A 26,749-nucleotide genomic window follows, 5' to 3' on the forward strand; every position below is an offset into this window, starting at 1 on the left:
CTCACCTGCGACCTGGGATCCAGCGATGACCCTAACCCCATGGCGCTGCCGTTCTCTAGAACTGCAGACCTTCGACTGGCAGGCCTACGATCATAAGACACAGGAACAGAAGTAGGCCATTTGGCCCATCGAGTCTGATCTGCTATTCAATGAGATCATGGCTGATCTGAAAATCCTCAACTCCACTTTCCTGCCCTTTTGATTCCCTTACTGATTAAAAATCTGTCTATCTCACCCTTGAATATACTTAATGGCCCAGCCTCTACAGCCTTCAGCGGTAAAGAATTCCACAGATTCACTACCCTCAGAAGAAATTCCTCCTCATTTCTATCTTAAATGGGTGACCCCTTGCCCTGAGATTATGCCCTATGGTCCTAGACTCTCCCACAAGGGGAAACAACCTCTCAGCATTTACTTTGTCAAGCCCCCTTAGAATCTTATATGTTTCAATAAGGTCGCCACTCATTCTTCAAAACTCCAGTAAGTACAGACCCAACCTACTCAACCACACCTCATAAGAAAATCCCCTCACACCCGGGATCAATCGAGTGAACCTTCTCTGATCTGCCTCCAATGCCAGTATATATTTCCTTAGATAAGGGGACCAAAACTGGTCTCACTAATGCCTTGTATAGTTTTAGCAAGGCTTCCCTATTTTTATACTCCATTCCCTTTGAAATAAAGGCCAACATTCCATTTGCCTTTCCTATTACTTGCTGAACTTGTATGCTGGCTTTTTGTGATTCATGCATGAGGACCCCGAAATCCCCGTGCTGCAGCTTTCTGCAGTCTTTCTCCATTTAAATAATACTCAGCTCTTCTATTCCTCCTGCCAAAGTGCATAACCTCACATTTTCCCACATTATGTTCCATCTGCCAAGTTTTTGCCAACTCACTTAACCTGTCTACGTCCCCCTGTAGACGCCTTGCGTCATTCTCACCATTTGCCTTCCCACCTATTTTTGAGTTATCCGCAAACTTGGCGATAGTACATTCACTTCCCTCATCCAAGTCACAAATATATACTGTAAATAATTGTGGCCTCAGCTGATGTCTGTGGCACTCCACTAGTTTCAGGTTGCCATCCTGAAAATACCCCCCTTATTCCAGCTCTCTATCTTCTATTAGTTAACCAATCTTCTATCCATGATAATATACTACTCCCAACACCATGGGCTCTTACCTTGTTAAGTAGCCTTATGTGTGGTAACTTATCAAATGCTTTTTAGAAATCTACTGGCTCCCCTTTATCTATTCTGCTTGTTACCTCCTCAAAGAATTCAAATAAATTTGTCAGGCATGATTTCCCCTTCATGAAGCTGACTCTGCTTGATTATATTATGCATTTCTAAATGCTCTATTACATCCTTTATAATAGACTTTAACATTTTCCCAATGACAGATGTTAAGCTAACTGGCCTATAGGTAATTTTTTTTTGTCTCCCTCCCTTTTTGAATAAGGATGGTACATTGGCAGTTTTACAATCCTCTGGGGCTTTTCCAGAATCTAAAGATTCTTTGAAGGTTACTACCAGTGCATCCACCATTTCTGTAGTTACTTCCTTTAATATCCTAGGATGCAACTCATCAGGTCCAGGGGGAAATTATCGGCCCTTAGCCCCATCAGGTTCCCTAGCACTTTTTCTCTAGTGATGGTTTTTTCATTTCCTCCCCCCACCCCTTTTGTCCCTTGATTATTTAGTACTTTTGGAATGCTATTAGTGTCTTCAACCGTGAAGACTGATGCAAAGTATTTACTCAACTCCTCTGCCATTTCCATTATTATTTCCCCAGCCTCATTCTCTAAGGGGCCTATGTTCACTCTAGCCTTTCTCTTCCTCTTTAAGGAAGCTCTTACTGTCCATTTTTATGTTACATGCTAGTTTACCCTCAAAGTTTATTTTCTCCTTTTTTTTTTTGGTTATCTTTTGTCGGTTTTTAAAACTTTCCCAATTCTCTGGCTTACCACTAATTAATCACGCTGTATGTTTTTTCTTTCAATTTGATAATATCCCTAACTTCCTTGGTTAACCATGGTTGGTTTATCCCCTTCCTGGAATTCTTCTCCCTCTCTGGGATATATCTTTTTTGTAAGTCGTGAACTATTTTCTTAAACGAATAGATAGAGTGGACAGGATAAAATTGTTTCCCTTGGTGGAGAATTCTAGAACCAGGGGATATAGATTCAAGATAAGTGGCAGAAGGTGTAGGGGGGACATGAGGAAGAACTTTTTTACACAGAGGGTAGTGGATGTCTGGAATTCGCTGCCCAAGTTGGTGGAAGGGGCAGAAACTCTAAACTCTTTTAAAAAGTACCTGGATCTCCACCTTAAGTGCTGTAAGCTGCAGGGCTATGGGCCGGGTGCAGGAAGGTGGGATTAGAAAGGGCACCTGGGTGTCCTCGGGCTGGCATGGACAAGATGGGCCGAATGGCCTCCTTCTATGCTGTAACTTTTCCATGGTTCTATGGTTTACCATTGATCACCAACCATCTTTTCTGCTAAACTCTTTTCCCAGACCACTCCAGACAACTCTGCCCTCATTGTTTTGTAATTACCCTTAAGTTTAGCACAGTTGTTCCCGAATGAAGTTTCTCACTCTCAAACTGAATGCTAAATTCTACCATGTTATGGCCATTGTTTCCAAAGGGATCTTTTACTCCTAGATCATTTATTAAACCAGCCTCACTACACACTACCAGATCCCAAATAGCTTGATCCCTGGTTGGATCCACAACGTATTGTTCTGGGCAACTGTCCTGAATACACCTATGAATTCTTGCTTGTGGCTACCTCTGCCAATTTGATTTTTCCAAGTTACAAGAAGAATATAGTCAGCCATGATTAATATACTGCTTTTATATTCCCTCATTATCTCCTGATTTATTCTCTTTCCTACAGTATAGCTACTGTTAGAGGGGGCTATAAACTAATCCCACAACTGTCTTCTCCCCCTTGTTATTTCTTACCTCCACCCGTATGGATTCTACATTTTCTGATCATTTCTTGCTATTGTACTTATTCCATCTTGTACTAACAAAGCTACCCCACCACCCTTTCCTTTCTGTCTGTCCTTTCAAAAAGTCACATACCCCTGTATATTTAGTTCCCAACTTTGATCTCCTTGTAACCACATCTCCATTATGGCTATAAGATCATACCCATTAACCTCTATTTGTGCCGTTAATTCATTTATCTTGTTCAGAATAATATTTGCATTTAAGTAAAGAGCCATTAGTTTTGCCTTTTTACCAATTTTCTCCATTTGACCCTATTTGCTGCTTTTTAAAAAATGTTTGTACATTCTGTTCCTTCCTGTCACATACTAGGTATCATTACCTAAATAGCTGCCCTGCAATGCTACCATATCCTTTTGCTTTGTAAGCCTACTTATCCCCTTTCCAAAACCCTACCCCCTCCCCGCTATTGAATTTAAAGCCCTCTCTACAGCCCTAGTTATTCGACACTGGTCCCAGCACGGTTCAAGCAAAGCCTGCCCCAATGGGACACCTCTCTTCTACCCCAGTACTGGTGCTAGTGCCCCATGAACTGAAATCCATTCCTCCCACACCAATCTTTGAGCCACGCACTTAATTACTTGACTTTATTTACCCTATGCCAATTTGCCCGTGGCTCAGCTAGTAATCCCAAGATTATTAGCTTGGAGGTTCTGCTTTTTAATTTAGCTCCTCACTGTTCAAATTCTTTCAGCAGAACCTCCTTTCTAGTTCTGTCAATGTCATTGGTACCAAAGTGGATGATGACAATTGGATCCCTCCCCTCCCACTCCAATTTCCTCTCCAGCCCTGAGGAGATGTCCTTAACCCTGACACCGGGCAGGCAACACAGCCTTTGGGGCTCATACTTACGGCTGCAGAGAACAGTATCTATCCCCTAATTATACTGTCCCCTACCACTACTATGCTCCTATTTCCTCCCCCAACTTGAATGTCTCCCTGTGCCACAACGCTGTGGTGAGCTCTTGGCGGGTGGGACCACCGCCCCAAGGTCCTTGGTCATGGGGAAAGCCTGCTTCTGTCCAGTTAAGTGTCCAAATGGCACTTAATATGTCAGGCCTTCCCTAAAAGAGGCAACACTGGGCTCTAGTGGGCTCTGCAGCCAACAAATAAGAACCCCATCGCCTCTATTAAATACCAGCCTGAGTGTGGATATCAGATGAGAGCAAGTTGGGCCTAGTTATGATACAACCAAAACTGAATAGCATTCCATCAATCACCAGGACCATATGAATAAAGACCAAAGCAGTTTTCTGGTTTTCATGGGAAAATGTACAGAATCATGCAATGCAATCCTCAAAATATGGGTTGAAGATTTGGATCCTCTTCTAATAAAAATGGATTTTAACTTATTTAGCTATGATGGATTACTAGTTTAAATAAATCATATTTTGGGTGAGGTATCAAGAGTGTCGCACCTGTGAAATTAATGCATTTAAGGGCAGTGGGAACTGAAGTAAAACCATGGTTATCATTTCTCTGAACTTTATTTTGTAATTAAATCAAAACTCTACATTACACAATATCATGGTTTATTCCTTCAACTCATGTTGTCAAAAAATACTACAGCAGTATTAGAGGAATCAGCACAGCTATAACCACGTCACCACAAGCATGTCATTTATAATGCATATCCTATTTGATATTTGGATGGTTAATAAATTTGAAGCGATTACACAGCAAACATTGATCCTTCAATAACACACCAAATACATGCTGCCTTCTCAACCTTAGAAAGTAAGGAAATTTGCACAAGACTGTTCCCCCAAAATCTGAAGTATACAGGAGTCACTTTAAAAGCTATACCTTGGAGTTCAGGCATTATACGGACGGGCATCTGATTCAATTAAATATCATCACCCCCAGATGTATTTGTTTACATTGTTCTGTGAAACTAAAAAATATGTTCCTGCTGTCTAAAGAGCAGGGTCACAATAAGCAAATAAAAAATATACAAAATGACATAGGTAAGTTAGAGCCAGAATATAACAAATCAAGCCAGTGAATTTAAGAGAAAATTAAATGTTAAAATAATTATTAGAAAAATCTTGCAGGCAGAGGGAAAATATTTAGAATGTGATAGGTAGGGTAATGGCAACAAAAACATTAGGGTTATCATTATAGAGCTGAAAGCTCTAATGGGGAAATTTGGGAACTGAAGGGGCTAAATCTCAATTGGCCTCTGCTTAAAATATTTATCCAATGTTTCCTTAAAGGATGCAATGGTCTTTGTGCCCCTGCTCTTACTGAAATGGGAGCATGAAATTTGTAGCTCTGTGCTGAAGCCCATAATTAATTTGTTGTCAATCAAGCATGTGGGGTAAGTGCTAATGGTACCAATTCAAAGATTTCATACTGTGTCTTCCTTAATACCAAACACCTTTCTTTTCTGATCCAATATCCAATATTCTAAAATTTTAATTATTACACTAAACTAACAATTTTGAGACCACTAACATACCCAGTAGGCCTTAGAGATGCTGTCAGACCAAATTACTTTAAATGAACAAGTCTTACCTGATTAGATTCTGTTCCAACAATTGTTAGGTCCTGAATAGACCTGCGCCTTTGCTGTTCACTGCCTGTCGAACAAAAAAAAGGCAATAAGTGTCCAGCAGCAAAATAGCACAAGCACAACTGCTGCAGGTGGAGCCCGGAATCTCTACACAGAGAGTGAGAGAGAGAGCGAGAGAGAGAGAGAGAGAAAAGAAACAGCTGCAATGATCTAACTAGGAACACACTGCCTTGTCAACATAAACTAAAACCCCTATTACAGTGACCACTCCTACCACATGAATAGCTACTTCAATTCCTCCGCCATTTTCTGTCACGTGTTCAAATAGACCATATGCTGGAGGCCAGTGCTGATGACGGCAACTATTTAAGGGCTCTTACGTTATGGATTGCAAGAACTGGACTGCTGACATAAGCCCCTACTTGTGCTAAGCTTTGCTTCTTGCTCTGAGACGTCCTCCCATAGCCTTCTGCTCCAGTCATCTCAACTTACACTGTGGGAAAGAAAAAAAGATTCTTCTGCAATTTAACTCGTAAACAGTACATGATTAAAAAAATGAGAGCATATTTAGCCCAGAGCCATTCAACAGAAAAGCTCCTGTAAAACCATTCTCCAAAACAGGTGGAAAAAAAATCTCATCTCAGAATCTAACAGAAAGCATTAATTTTCTCTCATAGGCCAAGCAGCAGCAATTATCAAGTGCAGGTCCCTTTCAATCTTGCATAGACACCATATTTGGAGACAAATGTATTTCTCATGAACAAGCAGATAGATCTCATTGAAATTAAATCTTGCATGCTATGATATTTACAAAAATCCACAAGTTTAAAAAAAATATTGCTGGCAGCTTTTTTTTGACCCTGTCTAGTCAGGTCATAATAACTTTTCTAGAATGACAATGTGATCATTTACTTCAACAACGTCAAACAGGTCAAACATTCCAGAATCTTTAGTGGTGCCTAAATGTTAGTCAGCTTTTCAGGGCCCTAAGGTTTTGTAGTGGCTTAATTGGTAAACAAAGATTGACAGATAGTGCCAAATGGCTGTCAGTCTGGATCATAGAAGACTTCTTTTGGGAAATGTCCCAGACAAGATAAGATTAACCCATGATACTCAGGGACTGTTAGTGTTGCTTGAAACTATGAGGGGTCTCAATCAACTTTTGATTTACTAAGTTGAGTAACATGCAATTAGCTTGCCTATGTTGTTTAGTACAGGCGAAAATAGAATGGATCATCTCTTTTGCCCCAGAACTGATTTTCATTATCTGAAGTTTTTCTCATTTATGAAATTCCAGTTTCCCACAGACAGTTCTTTTAAACTGATTAAAAAGTGGATCCGTATGCAACAAGGGCATCTCTCATTACCATAACAGATAGTCAAGTTACAACTAACACAGTAACGTTTACCATGAATCTTTCGAGTATACATAATAAACACTCTCCCACGTCAGGCTATAAATTTTTGGAAAGATGTAGTATCCATGCATAATACACACCTCTCACTTCTGCCTTTTGAAAAGTATTGTTTTACCATGATTAAATTATTTCTTGCAAGATGTGTCAGTGCTGCGGGAAAGGGTATATTGACCCGGATTTTGCAGACAGTACCAAATGAGCTATGCTAGTCATTGATTACACTTACTCCTGCCCACAGATTTTCTTTCAGTGCCTGCTGTGGCTCAGTTGATGGCACTCTCGCCTGAGCCAGAGGATTGTGGGTTCAAGTCCACCCCAGGACTTGAGCACAAAATTCCAGACATATACTCCAGTGTAGTATGTTGGTAGTGCTGGAATGTCAGAGGTGCTGCTTTTCAGGAGGAATTGTTAAAGGCCTCATCTGCCTTTTCAGATGAACACAAGAGGTCTCATAACTTTATTTTGAAGAGAAGTTGGTGGGGTTATCCTAGCTGTCCTGGCCAATATTTTATCCATTAATTCACAGCTCAAAAATAGGTTGTCTTATCTTTAATACATTGCTGCTTGTGGGAGTTTAATGTGTGCAAATTGGCTGCCATGTTTCATAAATTACCACAATGAATGACTACAGTTCTAAAGTTCCAGCATCTGCAGTACTTTGTTTTATCGTTTTTACTTCTAAATTACTTAATTTGCTGTAAAGCTCTTTGAGATGTCCTGTGATCAAGAAAGGCATTATATAAAAATTGCAAGTCTGTTTCTCTTCTTTTGATGGGTTTTTGCACTAGAAATGGCAGAGATACAAAATCGATTTGGTACAGCGCCCTCTACAGGGGGCAGGGCAAGCAACAGTGTTTCACCTTGACCAGTGCTGCTGCTGGAGGATGCACGCTCAATACCCATCAATCTCCTAGCCCTGGCAAAGTAAATTAACAAAAAAAAAACTTACCTTGCCTTGGAGGGCACCTCAGCATGGAGGTGCCTTCCTTTTCTTCATGCAGCCTCAGCAGAGGACACCCCTCCCAGCCCTGTGATTAGCCCAGCAGCTCTGGGAGGTGGGCCATTGGTCCTAGCAGCAACCTCTTAATTGGCCACTGCCAGTAAAATGCTGCCCAGAGTCTTGCCACCAATCCCTGCAGGCTCGGGTCCTGCCTGGCAGTGAAACATTCTGCCCTTTGACAAAATTCCAGCTGCGGGGTCCAAGTTAGAATAGTTAATCCAATGCCAATCATGCACAAAGTGGAATAAAGAGAGGGAAAGAAAGATATGTGTGTGAGAGAGAGAGAGAGAGAGAGAGAGAGAGAGAGAGAAAGATATATAAAAGAGTCAAGGAATTTTGGTAATTAAGAATCATCGCTCTTAAAAATTAATTTGGATTGGTTTGGACAAGTCCTAACTTTTTCTGGAGTTCAGTGGCTATCATGTAAGTGCCACAATTTCACACGTGTTCCAATGCTGAGTCTCTCTCTGAGATACCATTATAGTGCATCTTTTGGAGGGGTAGTGAAACTTGGACAGCATCGTGCTGATTTCCATGTCTATGCATGTGCGGTCACCTGAAGTTGCTCCCTGCTCTTTAATAATGGTGAGTGCAGATAGTGTCACCATTATTTCTACTGCAATATCTGGCCATTATTCAGTACATTGATATGCATAGCGATACAGCCTCTGTAGGTCAGTTCCAGGTGAACGAAAGTAATTTGTGACTGTTGTAATAGTGCAATAAAAAACAACTGGGAATGTAATCACAAAAAACACAGCTGAATATCAGCAGCTTTTCTGAGTTCAAAGAAAACTCGCTGGTAGAGGTCAACAACAGATAGGAGGGAGGAACTGGGGGAGAACCAACGGCAGTGAAGATTCCCACAGAGCACGGTCAGTCTATTAAACAGTGAAACAGCACTGGTGACTCCTTACTCAGTTCGACATATTTGATAATTATGCATGAAATTGCTATGATTTTTTTCACCACTCCTGTTTTGAGACTTACTGAAGTAGTTTTATGAGATTGCTATATGCTACACTTTGAGTAGTTCAATAAAGCTTTCCTATCATTTGAGTCTCTTCGAAATTATATTTCTTTTGACTATAAAACCCCGTAACATCTGCCATTTTTTGAGAGAACAGTATGCTAAGATTATATAAACAGTATATTCCCATGGCCGCTTTCCACAAGCAGAAACAAAGTGTATTTAGCTCCACTGAACTTGGTTTAAAACACAGCGAGAATTTCTAAATGCTAAGGCACTTACACTAATACCATGGAACTGCTGAAGCAGTTGAAGGCAAGTAATAGAACTGAAACAAATTATTCAAAGACCATTAAAACAAATATAATAGAAGAAAATAACAGTAATCTAAAACACATGGTTGATTACTCTGCAGTGTTTACGGGATAGCACAACTGTACAACTCTTTTGGGAATTAAATACTAAAATGATCATTTGTGATGAAATGGCAAGTGTTATTTTGGTTCTCATTAAAAAGATATTCACTGGCAGATGAAAAGCTGGCCAGATTTAGACAAGGAGACTATGGATATGGGAAGGTCTGTAAGGATACACAATAATAACCCCACCTTAAAAGGAAATGCATAAAAAGCCTCAAGATTTCAGCTATATGGGCGAAATCTACAACTAAGTGATTTCAAACTAACAGGGTTACACATGGAAAATGTTACATGTTATTTATATTTTTCAGATTTAAAAAGTGCGGTTGACTAGTCTCAGTGCTCCCACCGCCTTCCTAAACATGTGCAGTCAGCATCACTGCCAAACCTCAGTGCCAATAAGCCCTTACCTCTCCTGCCAGTTAATGAAAGCAAGGAAGGGCTATTTAGCACCTTCTACATCTTTAGGACAACCCACAGCACTTCATAGCCAATGAATTACTTCTGAAGTATAATCACGGTTATGCAGGAAAATATAACAGCTGAATTGTGCATAGCAAGATCCCATAAACAGCAATGAGATAAATGACTAATTAATCCTTTCTGGTGGTATTGACAGAAGGTAAATGCTAGCCAGGAGACTGGGAGAACTCCCTTATTTATCTTGACATGGAATCTTTTATGTTCATACGGAAAGACAGATAAGGTTTCCAACATGTAACACACTATGCTCAAAAGTATCAGGTTAGTTTATGTGGTTAATGACACTAGCAAATTAACTGGTTAAAAAAACTATAATCCAATTGTACATAACTGAACCAGGCCTTCAACACTTCTACCTGGAAATACTCCATAATCTACAATGAGTTTGCATTTGATGTTGTACAACTTTTGTGCAGCTTTATAAGAGTGGCAATGGTAATGGTTTAGAAATAAAATTATTGGCACTAAACTTGAAATAAACCTACAATTGTATTAAAATAACTACCAATGATTTCATATTCACTTGATATTATAACAGCTGTATCACAATAGCTAACAGCATTGACACAGCAACATTTTGCTGCAGTTATTCATATTGTAGTGGCTACAGTTAGATAACTAAGATCCATAGCAGGAAGAAAATACTTAAAATATACTTCTTCCTCTGTTGCTGCCACTGTTTATAAGGCCAAACCAACAAATAAATGTTAATTAAAATAAATGTTAATGAAAATCCATTTATGAGATGCCTGTTAATGTGCTAAATGCACCAGGACAGAAATTCAGATTTGCTGTTTTATCAAAGGGAAGTTTATGTAATCAACATGCTCACAATGTCAAAGCTGTAATACAGCTGAGCTAGTTTATTATGGTCAACTGAGTTACTGGTTGGATTGGCCATAATTTACGGGTTTCTTCTAAAAATAATGCTCCTGATTGTGTTCAGCAGAGTGTACAATTTGTATACAGACTATTTTGCTCACCAATTCTCTCAATTCATGACATCACTCTGATTATCAACTGGAATACAAAAATCACAAAAGCAATTGAGGGTAGTTGATCATTCAATGTGGGTGTAATTGCTGAACAGAATCTACAATTGGCTAGATTCAGTGGTGGTATTATGGAATACAAAGGTAACCAGAACATGTGAGCATATTTCCCATTGAACTGAATGTGTCTTTTGTCTCCACAAGACCAGGGAAGTGATCGATTTGTACATCTCCGAAAACTAGCAAAATCTGAATTGTCAATTTTTTTTGGTCAAGCAGCCCTCAATATAGTTCTAGGACGCATAATTACACTAAGTACAGTGGCCTTACTTAAACTTACAGGCACACCCAATATTCATTACTGACACAGTAAAAGACTGCAAAAAATCTGAAAATTTTAGCTCATTTGTTGCATAGAAATTGGAGGTGTCTGTGCTAAATTTTGGTACTCTGTTGTTAAATATGATAAATTGCTTTTCAGTGCACACGTGCACTCTACTCATAGAAAATAGTGAAACTTATTCCCTTCAGTTATTCCCCTCAGTTTATGCTGAAACTTCCCCACCCTTCTAGTTCAAGCTGGCATCTGTCCTCCTTCTAGTTCATGGTAGCACTCTTCCATTCCTCACAAGGCCACCACCACTCTTTGCCAACAGCATTGCACTGAAATCTACAACATGCCAGGGGCAGGAATTCCTGACTTTGAAGGAATTACAAAAACTCCCTGTCACTACATGCAATGGTGTTTGCATTCCACAGCAAACACAGAAAGGAGGAATGGAAGCAGCACTGGTTTTTAAACCGCAAGCTTCAGTTTGCATGAAGGTTTAAACAGGTGAAAAGAACTATGTAAGCAATTCTTTTTGTTTACAAACCTCTGACCTGAGAACATAAGAACTAGGAGCAGGAGTAGGCAATTCAGCCCCTCGAGCCCGCCCCGCCATTCATTACGATCATGGCTGATCTCATTTCGGTCTCAACTCCAATTTCCCGCCCTCTCCTCATAACCTTTCAACCCGTTACTAATTAAAAATTTGTCTATCTCCTTAAATTTATTCAGCGTCCCAGCATCCATTGCACTCTGAGGTAGTGAATTCCACAGATTCACAACACTTCGAGAAAAGTAATTCTTCCTCATCTCTGATTTAAATCTACTACCTCTTAGCCTAAAGCTATGGCCTCTCGTTCTAGAATGTCCCACAAGGGGAAACATCCGCCCCACGTCTACTTTGACTATCCACTTTAGCATCTTATATACCTCAATTATGATCTCCTCTCATCCTTCTAAACTCTAGCGAGTATAGGCCTAAACTGCTCAATCTCTCCTCATAAGACAAGCCCCGCATCTCTGGAATCAATCGAGTGAACCACCTCCAGTGCAACCACATCCTTCCTCAAGTAAGGGGACCAAAACTGTGCACAGTACTCCAGGTGCGACCAAAACTGTGCACAGTACTCCAGGTGCATCCCTTCACATCACATGCCTTTCTTTATAATACAGGCCAAGCTGGCGCACAATAGGTGCGAGAGGATGCAGACCGAGGGGCGTCCGACATCTTCACCCTCAGTGAATTTGAGGAGGCTGCAGCTGAGCTGGCTGGGGAAGACAGGGATTGCTCCTGTAGGAAAGGGGAGATCGGCCTGTCCAGCCAACCTAGTATAGATCACAGCTCCAACATCTCATCAATCCTGACATTCATAGTGAGTCACGTGCAGTCTTATCTAGCTCATGCTCATGAACTGAAACTCTCTTTTCTACTTTCTAGGCACAAGCATATCGAGGCCCCCAAGCCATTCCAGCACCACCAGTGCGAGCCCCCAGACCTCATCAGAGGACGAAGCTCCAGAAGAACCGTCACGGCACTCACATGCACCCTCTACTAGCTCAGAGACATGCACATTGATGGGGCACAGATGTGCAGCTGCTCACAGCCCCCTCTGCCTGTGACCCCACCTACTCCAGCTTCTCAGGCTGCCGAGGGCGCTTCTGCCCCTGAGCAGGTATCCCTCATCAGGCCGGGGCCCCGGTCACCAGATGACGTCTGCCAAGGTCATCACAGACATCAGAATGTAGCAGTCAGAAGGCTGCCTCCACCTCTGCTGTGGATGTCGGGGTTGCACCCAGACGTAGCGCTAGAGTTAGGAAAGTTAAGAAAAACTGATGTTACTTTTGGGTCACGGGTGTGCTAGACATGTAACTAAATTGCATTTTTGTTAATACATTTGATGGTTACGTGAATGCAACTGAAGGTGTGATTTTGTACTTTGGAGTCCTCTTATTTTGAGGTTTAGCCTTCTTCCCACTTAGTGATAGTGTCCCACTGTGAGATTCATATTCCTGTGATGTCAACCTCAGTTAAGCAGGTATCTGCACCCCTTGTGGGGAGATGTGTTTAAATCTTTATTGGAAGTGTGTGTTGCAAGTGTTTCATACCCTTCTTCCTCAAAGAACACCACTGAGTGAGGGTAGCTCAAGAGCATTGATAATCTAACGGCATGCGTGTCTCCTCAGTGATAGTGGAAGAAGACCTGCACGGGAGGAGAAGATTCCTAGACATGTCCACATCGGCGGCCTGAGAAGCTAGAGTGGGTGGGGTCACAGGCAGAGGGGGCTGTGAGCGGCTGCACACCCTTCTTCTGAGAGGAGGCCCCAGGGCTGTCCGGCTGACACTCATCCTCCCTGTGTGTGTCCAAGGGCCCTGCCCTGACTTCTGCAGGAAATGGTATACCCGGAGGGAGGTCAAGGTGCCTTGTCTCCATGTCATCTACATCCTGATGGTGCCCACCAGGATGCATTATTAGATGGCGACAAAGGCTCTAACTCTTCTCTTCTGAAACTCATCTTCAGAAGCCGTGTGGATCCATGAGCAGCATTGTAGCTCTCCTCGGAATGACTCTGGGGGCAATGCACCAGTGTCATCAGCAAGTGTTTCAGTGGGTACGCCTTATCCCCTTGCGTCCCTGCGGACGTTATGGCCACTCGAAAATCTCAGGTGCCTGGGAGTGACTCAGGATGTAAGAGTCATGGCAACTCCCAGGGTACCATGCACAAGCGTGCAGTATGTGCTTCCGGTGATCACAGACCAGTTGCACATTGATGGGATGATAGCCCTTGCAGTTTAAAAACATTAGGGACTGCTGCCATGGAGCCTGTATGGCCAGATGGGTGCAGCCTATTGCACCATGGACTCTAGGGAAGCCTGAGATGCCAGCAAAGCCAGTTAATCTTGCAACCTGGCTATCTTTGTCCAGAGCAACCTGACAATAATGGGCCTTCCTGTAAAGGGCATTTGTGACCCCCTTTATGCATCGATGTGTTGCGGACTGAGAGATGCCACACAGGTCCCCTGTTGATCCTTGGAAAGAATCAGAGTCCAAGAAATTGAATGCAGCGGTCACCTTCAAAGCCACTGGCAGGGGATATCCTCCAACTCCACATGGCATCAGGTCTTCACGAAGAACGTGGCATACGTGATCTCAGGGCAAGCACAGATGTGCACGACATTGCCTCTCACTCATCTGTAAATAGGAGGTTCTTGGGCGATTAGCTCTAGGTCTGGCGAGTCGACCCCAATGACTGGGTCTCTCTTCCTGACCTTTCTGTTCATGCTGTGGCTCCACTTGACCATGTCCCTCCTGCTGGAGCTCTTCACCTCCTCCATTGCATTAGGACCCTGACAAAGGCAGCATTGAGCCTTGGATCCATATGTGCTTTTGCCTTCTCGCTGAAAGGAAACATTGACGACATTAATGATTCAAGGGGCAAGAAAGCGAAGCTCAGAGGATGACATGTTTGGAGACTGTAAGGGACCAGTGTTTTTCCTGCCTACTTGCATGGGGGCTGATGCTGCCTTGTCCCTGAGACACCAGCACACACACAGGTGACCAAGATGGCATCACAGCTATGTAACATTTTGACCCCTGCGTGGGATGCTAAATTTTAATTGAGATGAGTGACCCAACCTAGTTGTGCTCCAATTAATGACCAATCAGTTGCTCATGGTCAATGAATGGATACCATTTGGCCCATTAGGAGTGTCACATCTGGTAAACTTTCATTGATGGAATCCCATATATGATACAGTTGTGTCTCCCTCAATGTTTCCTGCATTCCCAAATTCTACATTCCTATGTGCTACACTTGAGATGCAGTGACTGTGATGAGTAGCCACTGAGTTCTGAGTAGCCACTGAGTGGCCCTTTAACAGTGCTAATGAAGCCATTGGCTTCAAGTGACTTGCATTGCAAGGAGGTCTTCCTCATTACTTTCTAAGCAGACTCCTGCTCACTCCAGTGGCAATAAGAGGTTAGAGGGCGGCCCCAGAAAGGTTCCCCTGGTGTTCGCCCTTCCCTCTCACTGCCATTCTACAGTCTTCCCTCCCAATTGCCCCACTCATGTTTGTCAGCCTGACCCCTCGCCTCACAGCCCACCCCCTCCCCAGTTGAAGTGCTAGTCTCTGAAAGTGGGGGCCTGCATGAGTACCATAGCACAGTGGTGTTCCTGGGGACAACGAAGCAAAGAGCAGGAGCAGTCCAACCTTACAGCCCCAGCAGAGTGGCGTTCATCGCAACAAGACCAGCACAGCCCTATGGGAGCTATGTTCCACTCACCTTGAAGTTACCAGCGAACTGAGGTCTGACTTGTGCACGCCACCCCATTTCAAATGCCGACGTAATTTCCCACTGGCATGATGGGAGATTGGAAGGTGTGGCAAGATTCCGCCGAGCAGCTGTTTTAATGAGCATTTATAACATGCTAATGAATGCAAATGGCATTCGCGCCACTAGTCAGCAGCATAACCAACCCGCCATGAAAACATTGTCGGGAGAATTGCGACCTGATTTTGCAATGGCGGGTTTCCAATTTTTTGCCTCCCGCTGGATTCTTTGCTCCCACCTACCATGAAACCCGCCATGGGCGGGATGGGAGAATTCTGCCCTGGGAGTCTGGTGCCTGTCCTTCGGCAGCAGCCACAGCCTCTCCAGTGGCACTGCTGAGTGCAAGAGCTACTGGCCTCTGATTGGTAGGTGAAACTTACATCCCCCAGGGTCTCAATTCCAGGGGAAGCTCCACCGCTGGCCTCACCATTGCCTGATTGGCTTGTGATTCGGCAGGCCTTCCCAAAAAGAGCAGCATGGGTCTTTCACCGGCTCTTCAGCCAACAGGCAATACCCCCAACGCCTCAACAATATTCAGCCCAATGCGTACACAGAAGTTGATACCAGTTGTGAAAAGTCGAGTTCAGCCTCAGTGGCCAGGGACAGGGATAGAGCCAGTGGCGAGGGAATAGATTTTATGGCAGGGCCCATAAATAAGGGCTTCGGTTTTTTCAATATTTAGCTGGAGGAAACTTCTACTCATCCAAGGCTACATGTCTCACAAATAGCATGACAAATCAGAGACAGTGCAGGGTTCGAGAGTGATGTTGAGGTAGAACTGAGCGTCATCAGCATACATATGGAACCTGACATTGTCTTTGGATGATGTCGCCAAGCAGCAGTATGCAATTGGGAACTAGATGGTTGCCAAGGATAGGTTTTTCGGGGACTCTAGTGGGAGAAGGAAGAGAATCCAGGGCTTAGAGTGTTAAATTATGACACCAGATAGCATAAAGTTATCTTGTACTTGAGATTAGAATGTTGAGGGATGATTTCATTGAGATGTTTAATTGACATGATAAATGGGATTCAATAGGGTAGATACAGAGAAATTATTTCCATGGATGGGGAATCCATAACAAGGGAGCACAATCTTCACATTAGAACTACCTCATTTAGGAGTGAAATCAAAAAGTATTTCTGTCACAATGGGTAGAAGTCTGGAATTTCCTCCTATAAAAGGCTGTGGATGCTGGGGCATTTGGAGCTTTCAAAACCAAAATTGATTTATTTTATGAGGTAAGAGTATCAAGAAATATGTATTAAAAGTGGGTTGAGGTACAGATCAGCCATGATTGAATTCAATGGCAAAACAGGCTCAAACGGCTGAGTAGCCTACTCCTGTTTCTATGGTATGAGACCATCTCCAAGGGACAGTTATTATACTTCAGGTTCACATCTGTTGTAATACAAGTTTTCAAAAGTTTCATGTACTGCCAGAAACTTTTAGAAAATGTTTTTTGAATTGTTTTAATATTAACTAAGAGCCTACCATGGGCTCTTTGCAAACATTAGCATTTAACTAGGATTTGGACGTTTTTGAGTACTTCACATTAGTGTAAGCAGCCATTCACAGGCTTTTTTCCTGGAGAGATAGTGAGCAGGAGCAGCAATATAACTCATTTCTACCACCTTGCGTCATTTTAAATAGTGCTATTACCTAACCACAAAGATGCTTTGGACATGCCTGGGGTATTCTAATGATATTTTCAGCAACTAGTTAAAAATCAAAAACATAAATCAATGCTGCAAAAGTGTACTGCTTACCCAGTGCTCCAGAGTTAAAATGCAGGCTAATAGCGGTCATCGCACACAAGGCAAATTTTAATGTCATTGGGAGCATGAAAATTTTTTAAAAATGCTAAGCTGATGCAGCTAAGGACATTACAGCAAATGATAACATTTAATCTGACCAACAGCAATAGCTAGTATTATTTCAGCAGATTAGAGGGATATAATAATAGAATACATAAAACTAAAGCTAGGTGTAACTTAAGAATCAGCATTTTTAAATTTTCAGATAATTTACCCAGCCCCTTTTCAAACTTTCCAAAAAAAAGAGGGAAATGTGCACTTCTCTCTGATATTTTAACTAATTTTTAGTTTTTTCTGTTCACAAATTATTTTCTCAAAGAATTTCTTGCATCTCAACTTCTGCCCTTTGACGTTTTATTTTGAATCTTTTAACCACTTTTACACATGGATTCTTTAACAGATGTCCCTCCATTTTTACACTGAAGTCAGAGGCAATTGTCTCAGTTGCATAGTAAGGCACGGCTTCTGCAGCCAGGAGCTGTGAGCCAGACGCTTTCCCTTAATCCTATGAGGCTTTCATAAAAGTACCGCCTGTATGCCATATTTGTTTCATAATGACTTACTGCAGCTGAAGAATTGAAGGTTAAAATTTTGCATAAGCCACTGTGTTCTATATTTCTATGATATTAAAGATTTTGGCTATCTTAATTACATGCAGCACACTGCAGTAAGTCCACCTTTATTTTCAAGTTTATTAATTTCAATGAGACCCCTTACATCTAATGGTCCAAACCTGATCAAGAACTAATTGGATCACAATTAAATTTACTTGATTGGCTTCATCGAAGCACGATCTGTAGCCTAAACAGTTAACAGCCTGCGGGACTGTTTGCCCTCATGAATCGATGCAAGGCTGCATAGTGCCGCTCCAAATTTTTCCCTCTATACACTTCAATGAGATCGCCTCTCATTCATCTAAACTTTAAAAAAACTAGGCCTATTCCACTCAATTCCTCCTCAGACTAATCCTCTCATGTTTGGAATCATTTCAGCGAACCATCATTACGCTCCCTCGAAGGTACTTGTATCCTTCCTGAGGTTAGGGAATCAAACTGTAGACAGTATTTCAGGTGTGATTTTACCAAGGGCCGGTACAATTGCAGTAAAGTCGTCTTACTCTGGTACTCCAATCCCTTCATAATGGTGACATCACCTGTAGGCCGGTGCGCGTCACCATAATGATCAATAGATTGGCAATGTAAATATAACATTTTTCATGAGATTTCAGAATGCCCTAGCTTTCTCTTGTTTAATGTCTTCCAATTCACCCAACTCAGGCTGGAATCAACTTTTGTTGCCTAAGAGTAAAGGTGCAGTAGATCCATTAAAGCAGTCCAGCAAAACCAGTCCAGCCAACACCAAAAACAACCCCTAACGACACCCGATAACCACTTCATATCCAACACATTTGCCAGAACCTGCCCCTCACAGATTGGTTTCTTTAGCCATTAGTTAAAGTCCACCATTTGAAGCAACCCCATCCTAACAGATTTGATTTGCTGCAAGTCTATCATCTTCCATAGATGGAAGGATGCCAATGATTATATTGAAGGCTAACAAATAATTTTCCCAATTGTTTGATGAACCCGCATGCTAACTTTTCATGATTTCCATACAAGGACATCCAGGTCCTTCTAAATCCCAACATTTCCCAGTATCTTATCTGTTAAAAAAATATTCAGCCTAATTCTTCTACCAACTTCACATTTCTCCACATTACATTCCACCTGCCAAATTCTTTCCCACTCACCTAACTGTTCTATGTCCCTTTGCTGCTTCGCTGGCCTCCTCACAATTTACTTTCCCGACAAGCTTTGTATCATCAGCAAACTTAGATACAATACACTTAGTCCCCTCATCAAAGTCATCACTTAGATTATTTATGAATTTTAAGAATTTTATGCTGTAATTTACACAGCAATCCAGTCTTTGGGCTATAAACGCATTTCTTGAATTGAATACCATTATCAAAAATACCATTATTATTAATATAGACTGTAAATAGCTTAGACCCTTGCGGTACCTCACTAGTTACAGCTTGCCAACTTGAAAATTACCCATTTATTCCTGCTCTTTCCATTAACTAATCCTCAATCTATGCTAATATATTACTCCACAACTCATCAGCCCTAATTTTAGCAATAACCTCTTGCATGGTACCTTATCGAATGTTTTCTGAAAATCCAAATAAACATCATCCACTGGTTCCCCTTATCTACTCTTACAGTTGCAATCTCAAAATCTGACTGATCTGTCAAACATGATTTTCCTTTCATGAATCCACGTTGACTCTGCCAAATTCCAACGTGCCCTTTTTAAAAAAAAATTCATTCAGAAATGTGGACGTCGGTGGCAAGGCCAGCATTTATCGCCCATCCCGAACTGCCCTCGAGAAGGTGGTGGCGAGCTGCCTTCTTGAATTGCTGCAGTCCATGCGGTGCACTTACACCCAACAGTGCTGTTAGGGAGGGAGTTCCAGGATTTTGACATTCGTATGACATTACATTTGTAATAACAGGTTTTAGCATCCTAGGTATTATTACCGAAATGCACCATCTCACATTTACTGATATTTAATACCACCTGTCACTTATTTGCCAATTCTCCTTAGTTTCCTTTGGAGCTCAAAACTATCTACAATGCCTCCTATTTAGTTTCATCTGTAAACTTGTCCACATCACTGATATGCATAGTGAACAGACCTCGTGGGACAATACTAATCAGCTTCAACAGAGGTTTTCTTTAATTCCTGTTCTTCAATTCCTTCCTTCTGATCAGTTTTTAAACAAAATTTTCTATTATTCACATAACTCCACACTCATCTTGTGTGGCACCAAGTTAAAGGCTTTCTGAAAGTCCATATGCACCACTTTCACTGCAGTTCCCCCTCCACCAATCTCTTCAAATTAATTCCAAGATAATGACTATTTGCATTGGATTCTCTCAGAGTAAAAAATACATCAACCCAGCCAATTTTATCCTTTTTTTTAAAACATAAAACCTTTCAATTAGATCACCCTAACTGTCCTTATTTCCAGAGAATATATTATCCAAGTTTACCGTCTCTCATCATAAATCAGTCATTTGTTCACATTAGTTATCCTGTGAAATACCATCACTGGACTTTCCCTGGGACTAGTACACCCTTGCTTTCACATTCTAATCCTCATGTGATGAAACCCATAATTTCATTAGTCCTGGTGAACTAAACTGACTTATAGCTAATGAATTATATGCCAGGATTCTTGAATTGTTTTATTCAACTTGATCCCTAGCACCATTCAATTTAGATTACAAGCAGTAACTGCATGAACTGAGCAACCAGTGTTCCCCAAGGTGTGCTCCCTGCAAGTTCTTGCCAGAGTGCTGGATCATAATCAGTTTTATATCTGCCATTTTTGCATTCAAACTGTACTGTCTTATTGTTAACAACCTTTGCTGAAATCATTTTACCCATTCTCTTAATTTACATAATTCTCTGGTTTCTTCTTCACAATTCACTCTACCATAGCAAGATCTGAGTAATTGGATAAAATCTATTGTAAAATGCAGATTTCAGCTCCAAAATATTTTGGCAGGAGACCACTTTTCACTGCCCAAAGAATGAAAATCCCTTTTAACTCTGCTTTTACCTCCTAACTAGCTCCTTACCAATGCCTCAAGGGTTTTTCCATGCACCTTAATTTTAGCTCACATTCTATTAAGTGGAAGACAAAACATCAACAGATGTTGAATGGATAAATCAACAGAATTTTGAATTAATCGAAATAAGACAAAGCATTATGATATATTTAGGCTCCTATTGGAAAGGAAACTTTGTAATAGTAAATATTGTCGACATATTAATAAGTTTCTCAAACAGACCATGTCAATAAAAGAAATCATTATGCCTGTGATGATCAAATGACCAAAATGACCATTCACGGTCATCTCAAAAATATCAGTAAATCAAACTCAAAATTACAAAACACAGAAATAAGAATTTGACTTTTAAGCCATATGCCTTAAAGATGGACCAGATATTCACAAAATATAATCTACAACCTTAAGGTCAGCACCACAAAATTGACTCAGAATGGAAGATTATTTTGCTTCTCAAAACAATTATGTCTTTCCTTTCCTTCTTTTGAAAGAAGTTGAATTCACATGAAAAATGTGAGAAGTACTGGCACTGTAAACATACATCTGCGGTTTATATTTGACTAGTTTGTTAGAGAAGAAATGGCACATCTTTAAATAGATGTAGAAATGTTGCTACAGTACTCAGTTCAATACTTTCACAGCTTTTGTGAATACATACTTCTATCAGTTTCTAACTGCAAAATCTTTACACAATTCACAGCAAACGATGCAAAGCAAATCATAAAACACATAGCATGAAGCTCATGCAGGTGCGGCACAAACACACACAAATAATTTGGTCATTACATTAGCGGGTGTAGTTGTCATTAGCTCAAATGTCAAGCAGAGAAAAAAATTAAGGTGGAGAAAAATACTTATTGCACCAGAATAAATTTCATTGCAGCAGAACCACAGATTAAATAATTTGGGACAATTATACTTAGAAATACCACCTAAGATCACTTGTTTTATGTTGTAGATCTTATCTTTCAATACCTTGTATCATGGTACAAGTCTATGATTGCTATTGTAAGGACATTAAAGTTTTTAAAAGAAATGCTCAATAAGAGCATGATCCCTCCCAAATTAATTCACAATGAAGACAGTGTAATGTTATAAACCTACAACTCACTCTTAAAATAAGTTTAACTTTCTCATGGTTTCATAAAGAACATTAAGGACAGATTTAAATCCCTCTTGGAATGCTTGTTCATGATGGGCACTTTCAGATCAAAGGAACACAATTTTCTGCCTACAATTTATCTACTGAAATATAGCATGTACCAAAATATGATCAGAAGGTAGCTATAAAAGCATTGAAGATCTAAAGTATTAGTCCTACTAGAATTTTTTTCATAAGATTTCAGAATGCCCTAGCTTTCTCTTGTTTAATGTCTGCCGCTTCGCCAACTCAGGCTGGAATCAACTTTTGTTGCCTAGGAGTACAAGCTGTAAATCCATTATAGTAGTCCAGCAATCTATACTCCAACAGGTTACTAGGATTGCTGAGGTGCAGCCTCGTGCAGTATCAATGGCTCCATGGAGCACAAACCTGTTGTCCTCTGTCAGGATGACATCATCTGTGCTCTGACTACAGCCACTCTGCTAGGGCCCTTGCTGCTGTCTGTTAGCTAGCCAGCCTGGACTGCTGTGTCCATGCCAAGGTGGTGCATCCAAAGTCAGGACTTCTAGGCCCAGAGCTGTGCAAAGTCATCTTCTAATGCCATCTGCAGTCTCTCCCACTGAAGTCAGCAGCCTTCTGCCAGTCATGAGGTAGTATTGCATAGGAGCACTGGGCCTTGCAAAAGCACCCAGAAAATAGGCACCAAGAGAATGCACAAAAGCAAACAGCTGACTTTTGTATTGAATATTGGATGGTTTGTTTGATAACATTGATTTGAAATATTTGTGGCGGCCTTTATTGCAGCCTTGTGAGCAAGAAGATGCTGTGATGGGCTCTAACAGATGGATGGCAAGGTGTGGAAGTTATTGAATCGGGAGTTGGGGTTGTGTTCACTGGTACCACAGCTGGATGAGCCGATCACTGACAGCCAGGCATGAAAGGGGATGCATTGATTGCCTCCTTCTCAGCTGATTGCCATATTCCTGGTGGCAAGGGTTGTGCCCTCAAGAGAGGGTATGCAGGTGCAGCAGACAAATCATGACTTGCACCTTGGAGAGTCTGGTAGGACTCCATCATGTCAGCTTAGGCAGCGAAAGCATTGCTTAAGCACCCCGATATCGGCTCTATCACATTTCATGTGGTATACTGTGATAAGCATGCTGCCCCGTCCGCTGAATTGCACATCGAGTCATGAGCCATGGGTCAGCGGATGGTCTTTGTCATCCGGTAACCACCCTCTGATCTCTTGGGGTGGCTCAAATGCTGATGGTACAGCTGACTGGTGCAGAATAAAAGCATCATCACTGCTACCAGGTTACTGGACATTGACCTGCATGATGAGCTGGTTCACACCAGCTGCACATTGGTCCCAAACCAGCTCTGAAGAGTCATATGGACTTGAATCATTAACTCTCTCTCCACAGATACTGCCAGACCTGAAGTTTTCCAGCATTTTCTGTTATTACAAATTTCCAGCATTCGCAGTATTTTGCTTTTATTTTAGTTTTGTAAATTATGTTGTCAACTCATTCTCATTGTATGCAATCAATTATGACACAAATTTTCTTTACAATCTGAGTACAGGCTAATTTGTCAGTTCTGATGAAATGTTCCTTCTCTGCAGATGCTACCTGACTGATTGTTGACAAATTTTTGTTTTTATTTCATGTTAATAGTTTATTCCTTACGTTAGTTATCACATTAGCAGTTTTGTATTGCCAACTGTGATTTACGGTATTATATCCATTCAGTTTGAGTTTTTATGTGAAAAGTAGAAAAAATGGATCACAGATTATTACAAAGACAACAAAAATCATGCGATTTGGGAAGTATTAGGAAGATGTACACATTACAGTTGAATCATATTGTTGCGAATATCTAGTTCATAATTCATATGTTTTAGAATGTAACTTAGTGTTAGGAATTAAAGTTTTAGCTGTGGGTAAATGGGAGTTCTCCGATTGAGAAACTGATAAGCAACACTGAAGTAAATGCAATTCAAAGAAGCTTGGAGTGAATTACAGTTAAAGGATAACCTATGTTTACCTTACAAAGTCATGGTAGAGTTGTAAAAGCAATAATCAATAAGGGGCCTTTTACCTTGGGGGAATAGTGCCAGAAAGTCTGCACCTACTTCAATAAAATTATTAAATTATGCATGTGGAAGCCAGATCAAAAGAATATATAGCCAGGTTGTAAACAAGGGTGTTCCTTAACAGGACAGCAATTCTGGGAGAGAGGGGTCGTAAAACTCCATTAGCAATATAAATTATCCATATGGGTTACAGAACCAAAGAGTAGCATGAAAGATAAAAAGATTTGCTTACATTTCTGTTTGAAAGCATCCAAGAGCATGCTACATTGTCATGGAGACAAGGTGTTGGGATGAAAGATTCCTTTGTTTAATGTATCCGTGTTTCCTGAAAGAAGCACGCATTTCAGTGCAGTATGGGTTTTGAAGGAAAAGCAGCCAGAAGGTTTGCTCTAGCTTGCTGCTAGTGTTGGAAATCTAGAGTGGTCCTCAAACAAGTAAAAGGTGGAATTAAGTTAATAGCATAGTCTAGCTTATAAGCTATAGTGTTAAGTCAGTGGTGCTTGCTTTGTTTAATTTCTCTTTATACATACAGTAAAGTTTGTTTTTGTTAAAAAAAAAAGCAGGGAATCTTGTGGCGTAGTTCTATCAGTTAATTGCTGGGTGTTTGGATTTCTTTGTTAAATGTTAACTGTCCCGAACAGGATCGTAACAATATGCAGATGAACAAGTGGAAAAGTTTTGTACATCTTGGTGGTTAGAGAATGAGAGTTGCAAAGAACACATCAAAAGAATGAGTGGATTTGCTTCTACTCTTTTTGAAATTTTAGGTTAAGAAAGATTAAAGTTGTTTCAGTAAAAAATAAAGGCATGATTTTATGATGCAATAGATATCTTTATGTTGTTATACAGATCTGAGTGCTGTAACATAAGAAAATTTGATGAACCAAAAATACTAACATCTTTGGTTGAAAGGAATACTGGAAGTATCCAGGGTACAAAAAGTCAAAAATGATAACAAAAACATGACTTGGACAAGATTCTACATTTGTAAAGATGACCTAAAAATGACAACTGGGATATTATGTGCAAATTGTAAAAATGGAAGCAGAAAGGGTATCTTTCATGGCCCTCACAGAGGTACATGGAACAAGCAGTTGAGGAAGGTCAAGGAATGCCAACACAGCAACTTGCCCAAGAACTCGATACAGATAACTAAACCAACCAGGTGAGTTCAGAACCAACAACGGTGAAGTGAATTCACTTGGTTTCATTGTCACTGCTGAGTTGACAGATGAGAATTTAGCAGTAGTAACAGCAGAGTTTCTTCAAATGGATCTGCATCACATTAAACGTAAAGTGGTCATCTATTGTCTGCAGCACAGCCGAAAATAGACTGCTTGTTCCAATATGCCACATCCTCCAGACTCAACACTTTCAGTCTGGAGGATTTTATCCCAAATTATAAAGTTAGAGTTCTATTGTGCCTCATATGCAAACCTATTGTTCCAAATTCTGTCATTTCCTTCTCCTCCACTACAAACATTCAGAATTCGGTCCTTAAATACCACAAAAGTGGCATTGCGGAGTTGTTGCCGGCACTTGAAATTTTATGATCAGTGAGGAATTGTGTAGGGTCCAAGTAATTTGAATAACAATAAAACTACTAGTGCCTAGTAGTTTTATTCAGGAAGGGTTAAGTTAGAAACTCTTCCAGCTTACATGGAATTCTACAAGGTTCTCTGCAGTCTGGAGCAATGAGCATTCAAGCACCATATTTGTCAGCAGTTAGCCAGCTAGCTAGCCAGCCCAGTAGTTAGAACTGGTACCTGATATGACGATCTGAGGAACATCCAGTATGGTACCAAATGAAGCAGTTTTACGGTGGCCTCGTTTTGGCTTTGGACGGGCTGCAAAATACACACACACAGGTACGCATGCAACAAATAGCTAAAAAGGGTATGAAGCGCATTACAATTAGAACAATGCAGTCTCTTCACATGAAACAAAAAAATTACATGGGACCAGTCATGCACATCACAAGGCACCATGCAAAAGCAAAGATGTTACACTTTACCCAGACACATCGCTCATGAAAAGCACAATTAAAGCATAGAACAACCAACTTTGTAGATTACAAAATATTTTACTGAAAAGCCCGTTGAAAAACATTCATACCTTAAATTTAAACACACACAGCCCACACTGTTAAACTAAAATAGCAATGTTTAAAAAGTGTGGTGCAATGTACCACATCATTAACGATATGGCTAGAACAAGTACGTTGAAACAAGTCCGCATGACAAATATTTTGGGGTAAAACATTTGGCAAGTTGTCAAAAGTCAATTTGACAACCTCTTAATGTCAATTTAGTTTTGGAGTCATGTCAGGTACTTTTAGCTGTGGTCAAGTAATTTATTTTCTTAATTTCATATCTGAAATTAGTAAACATAAAGCTAGCTAATGTATTCCTGACACATCAATGGTTAAAATATGTACTTATACAAAGGATTACCAACTAAAAATGCTAAAAAAAAAACACTATCTCACATACACACAAATTACTTGGATTAATTAGTATTAGTCTGACAGCTTGAAGTGGAATAAAACAAAACAGCTACCTTTAGAAGTCAGAAATTAAATTTATGTTTTTAATCAACTGCAAATTCTAAAATCAAATGATTA

General features: G+C 40.7%; 1 protein-coding gene across 6 annotated transcripts in view; it reads right to left on the reverse strand.

Moving 5' to 3' along the window:
- map3k7 (mitogen-activated protein kinase kinase kinase 7) overlaps positions 1-26,749 on the reverse strand; it is a 142,468-nt gene that overhangs the window by 38,096 nt on the left and 77,623 nt on the right. For 4 of the 6 annotated variants that reach the window (XM_078542266.1, XM_078542263.1, XM_078542268.1 and 1 more), the window contains 2 exons: positions 25,893-25,973; positions 5,534-5,598 (listed from right to left, as the gene is read on the reverse strand). In XM_078542266.1, the coding sequence (XP_078398392.1) occupies positions 5,534-5,598; positions 25,893-25,973 (146 nt within the window). Of the gene's footprint in view, positions 1-5,533; positions 5,599-25,892; positions 26,014-26,749 lie in introns of all 6 variants that reach the window. The other 2 variants (XM_078542269.1, XM_078542264.1) reach the window with 2 other exon arrangements.

This window comes from Cetorhinus maximus, chromosome 5 (genome assembly GCF_964194155.1).
Source record: "Cetorhinus maximus chromosome 5, sCetMax3.hap1.1, whole genome shotgun sequence".
In the NCBI taxonomy this organism is placed as follows: domain Eukaryota; kingdom Metazoa; phylum Chordata; class Chondrichthyes; order Lamniformes; family Cetorhinidae; genus Cetorhinus; species Cetorhinus maximus.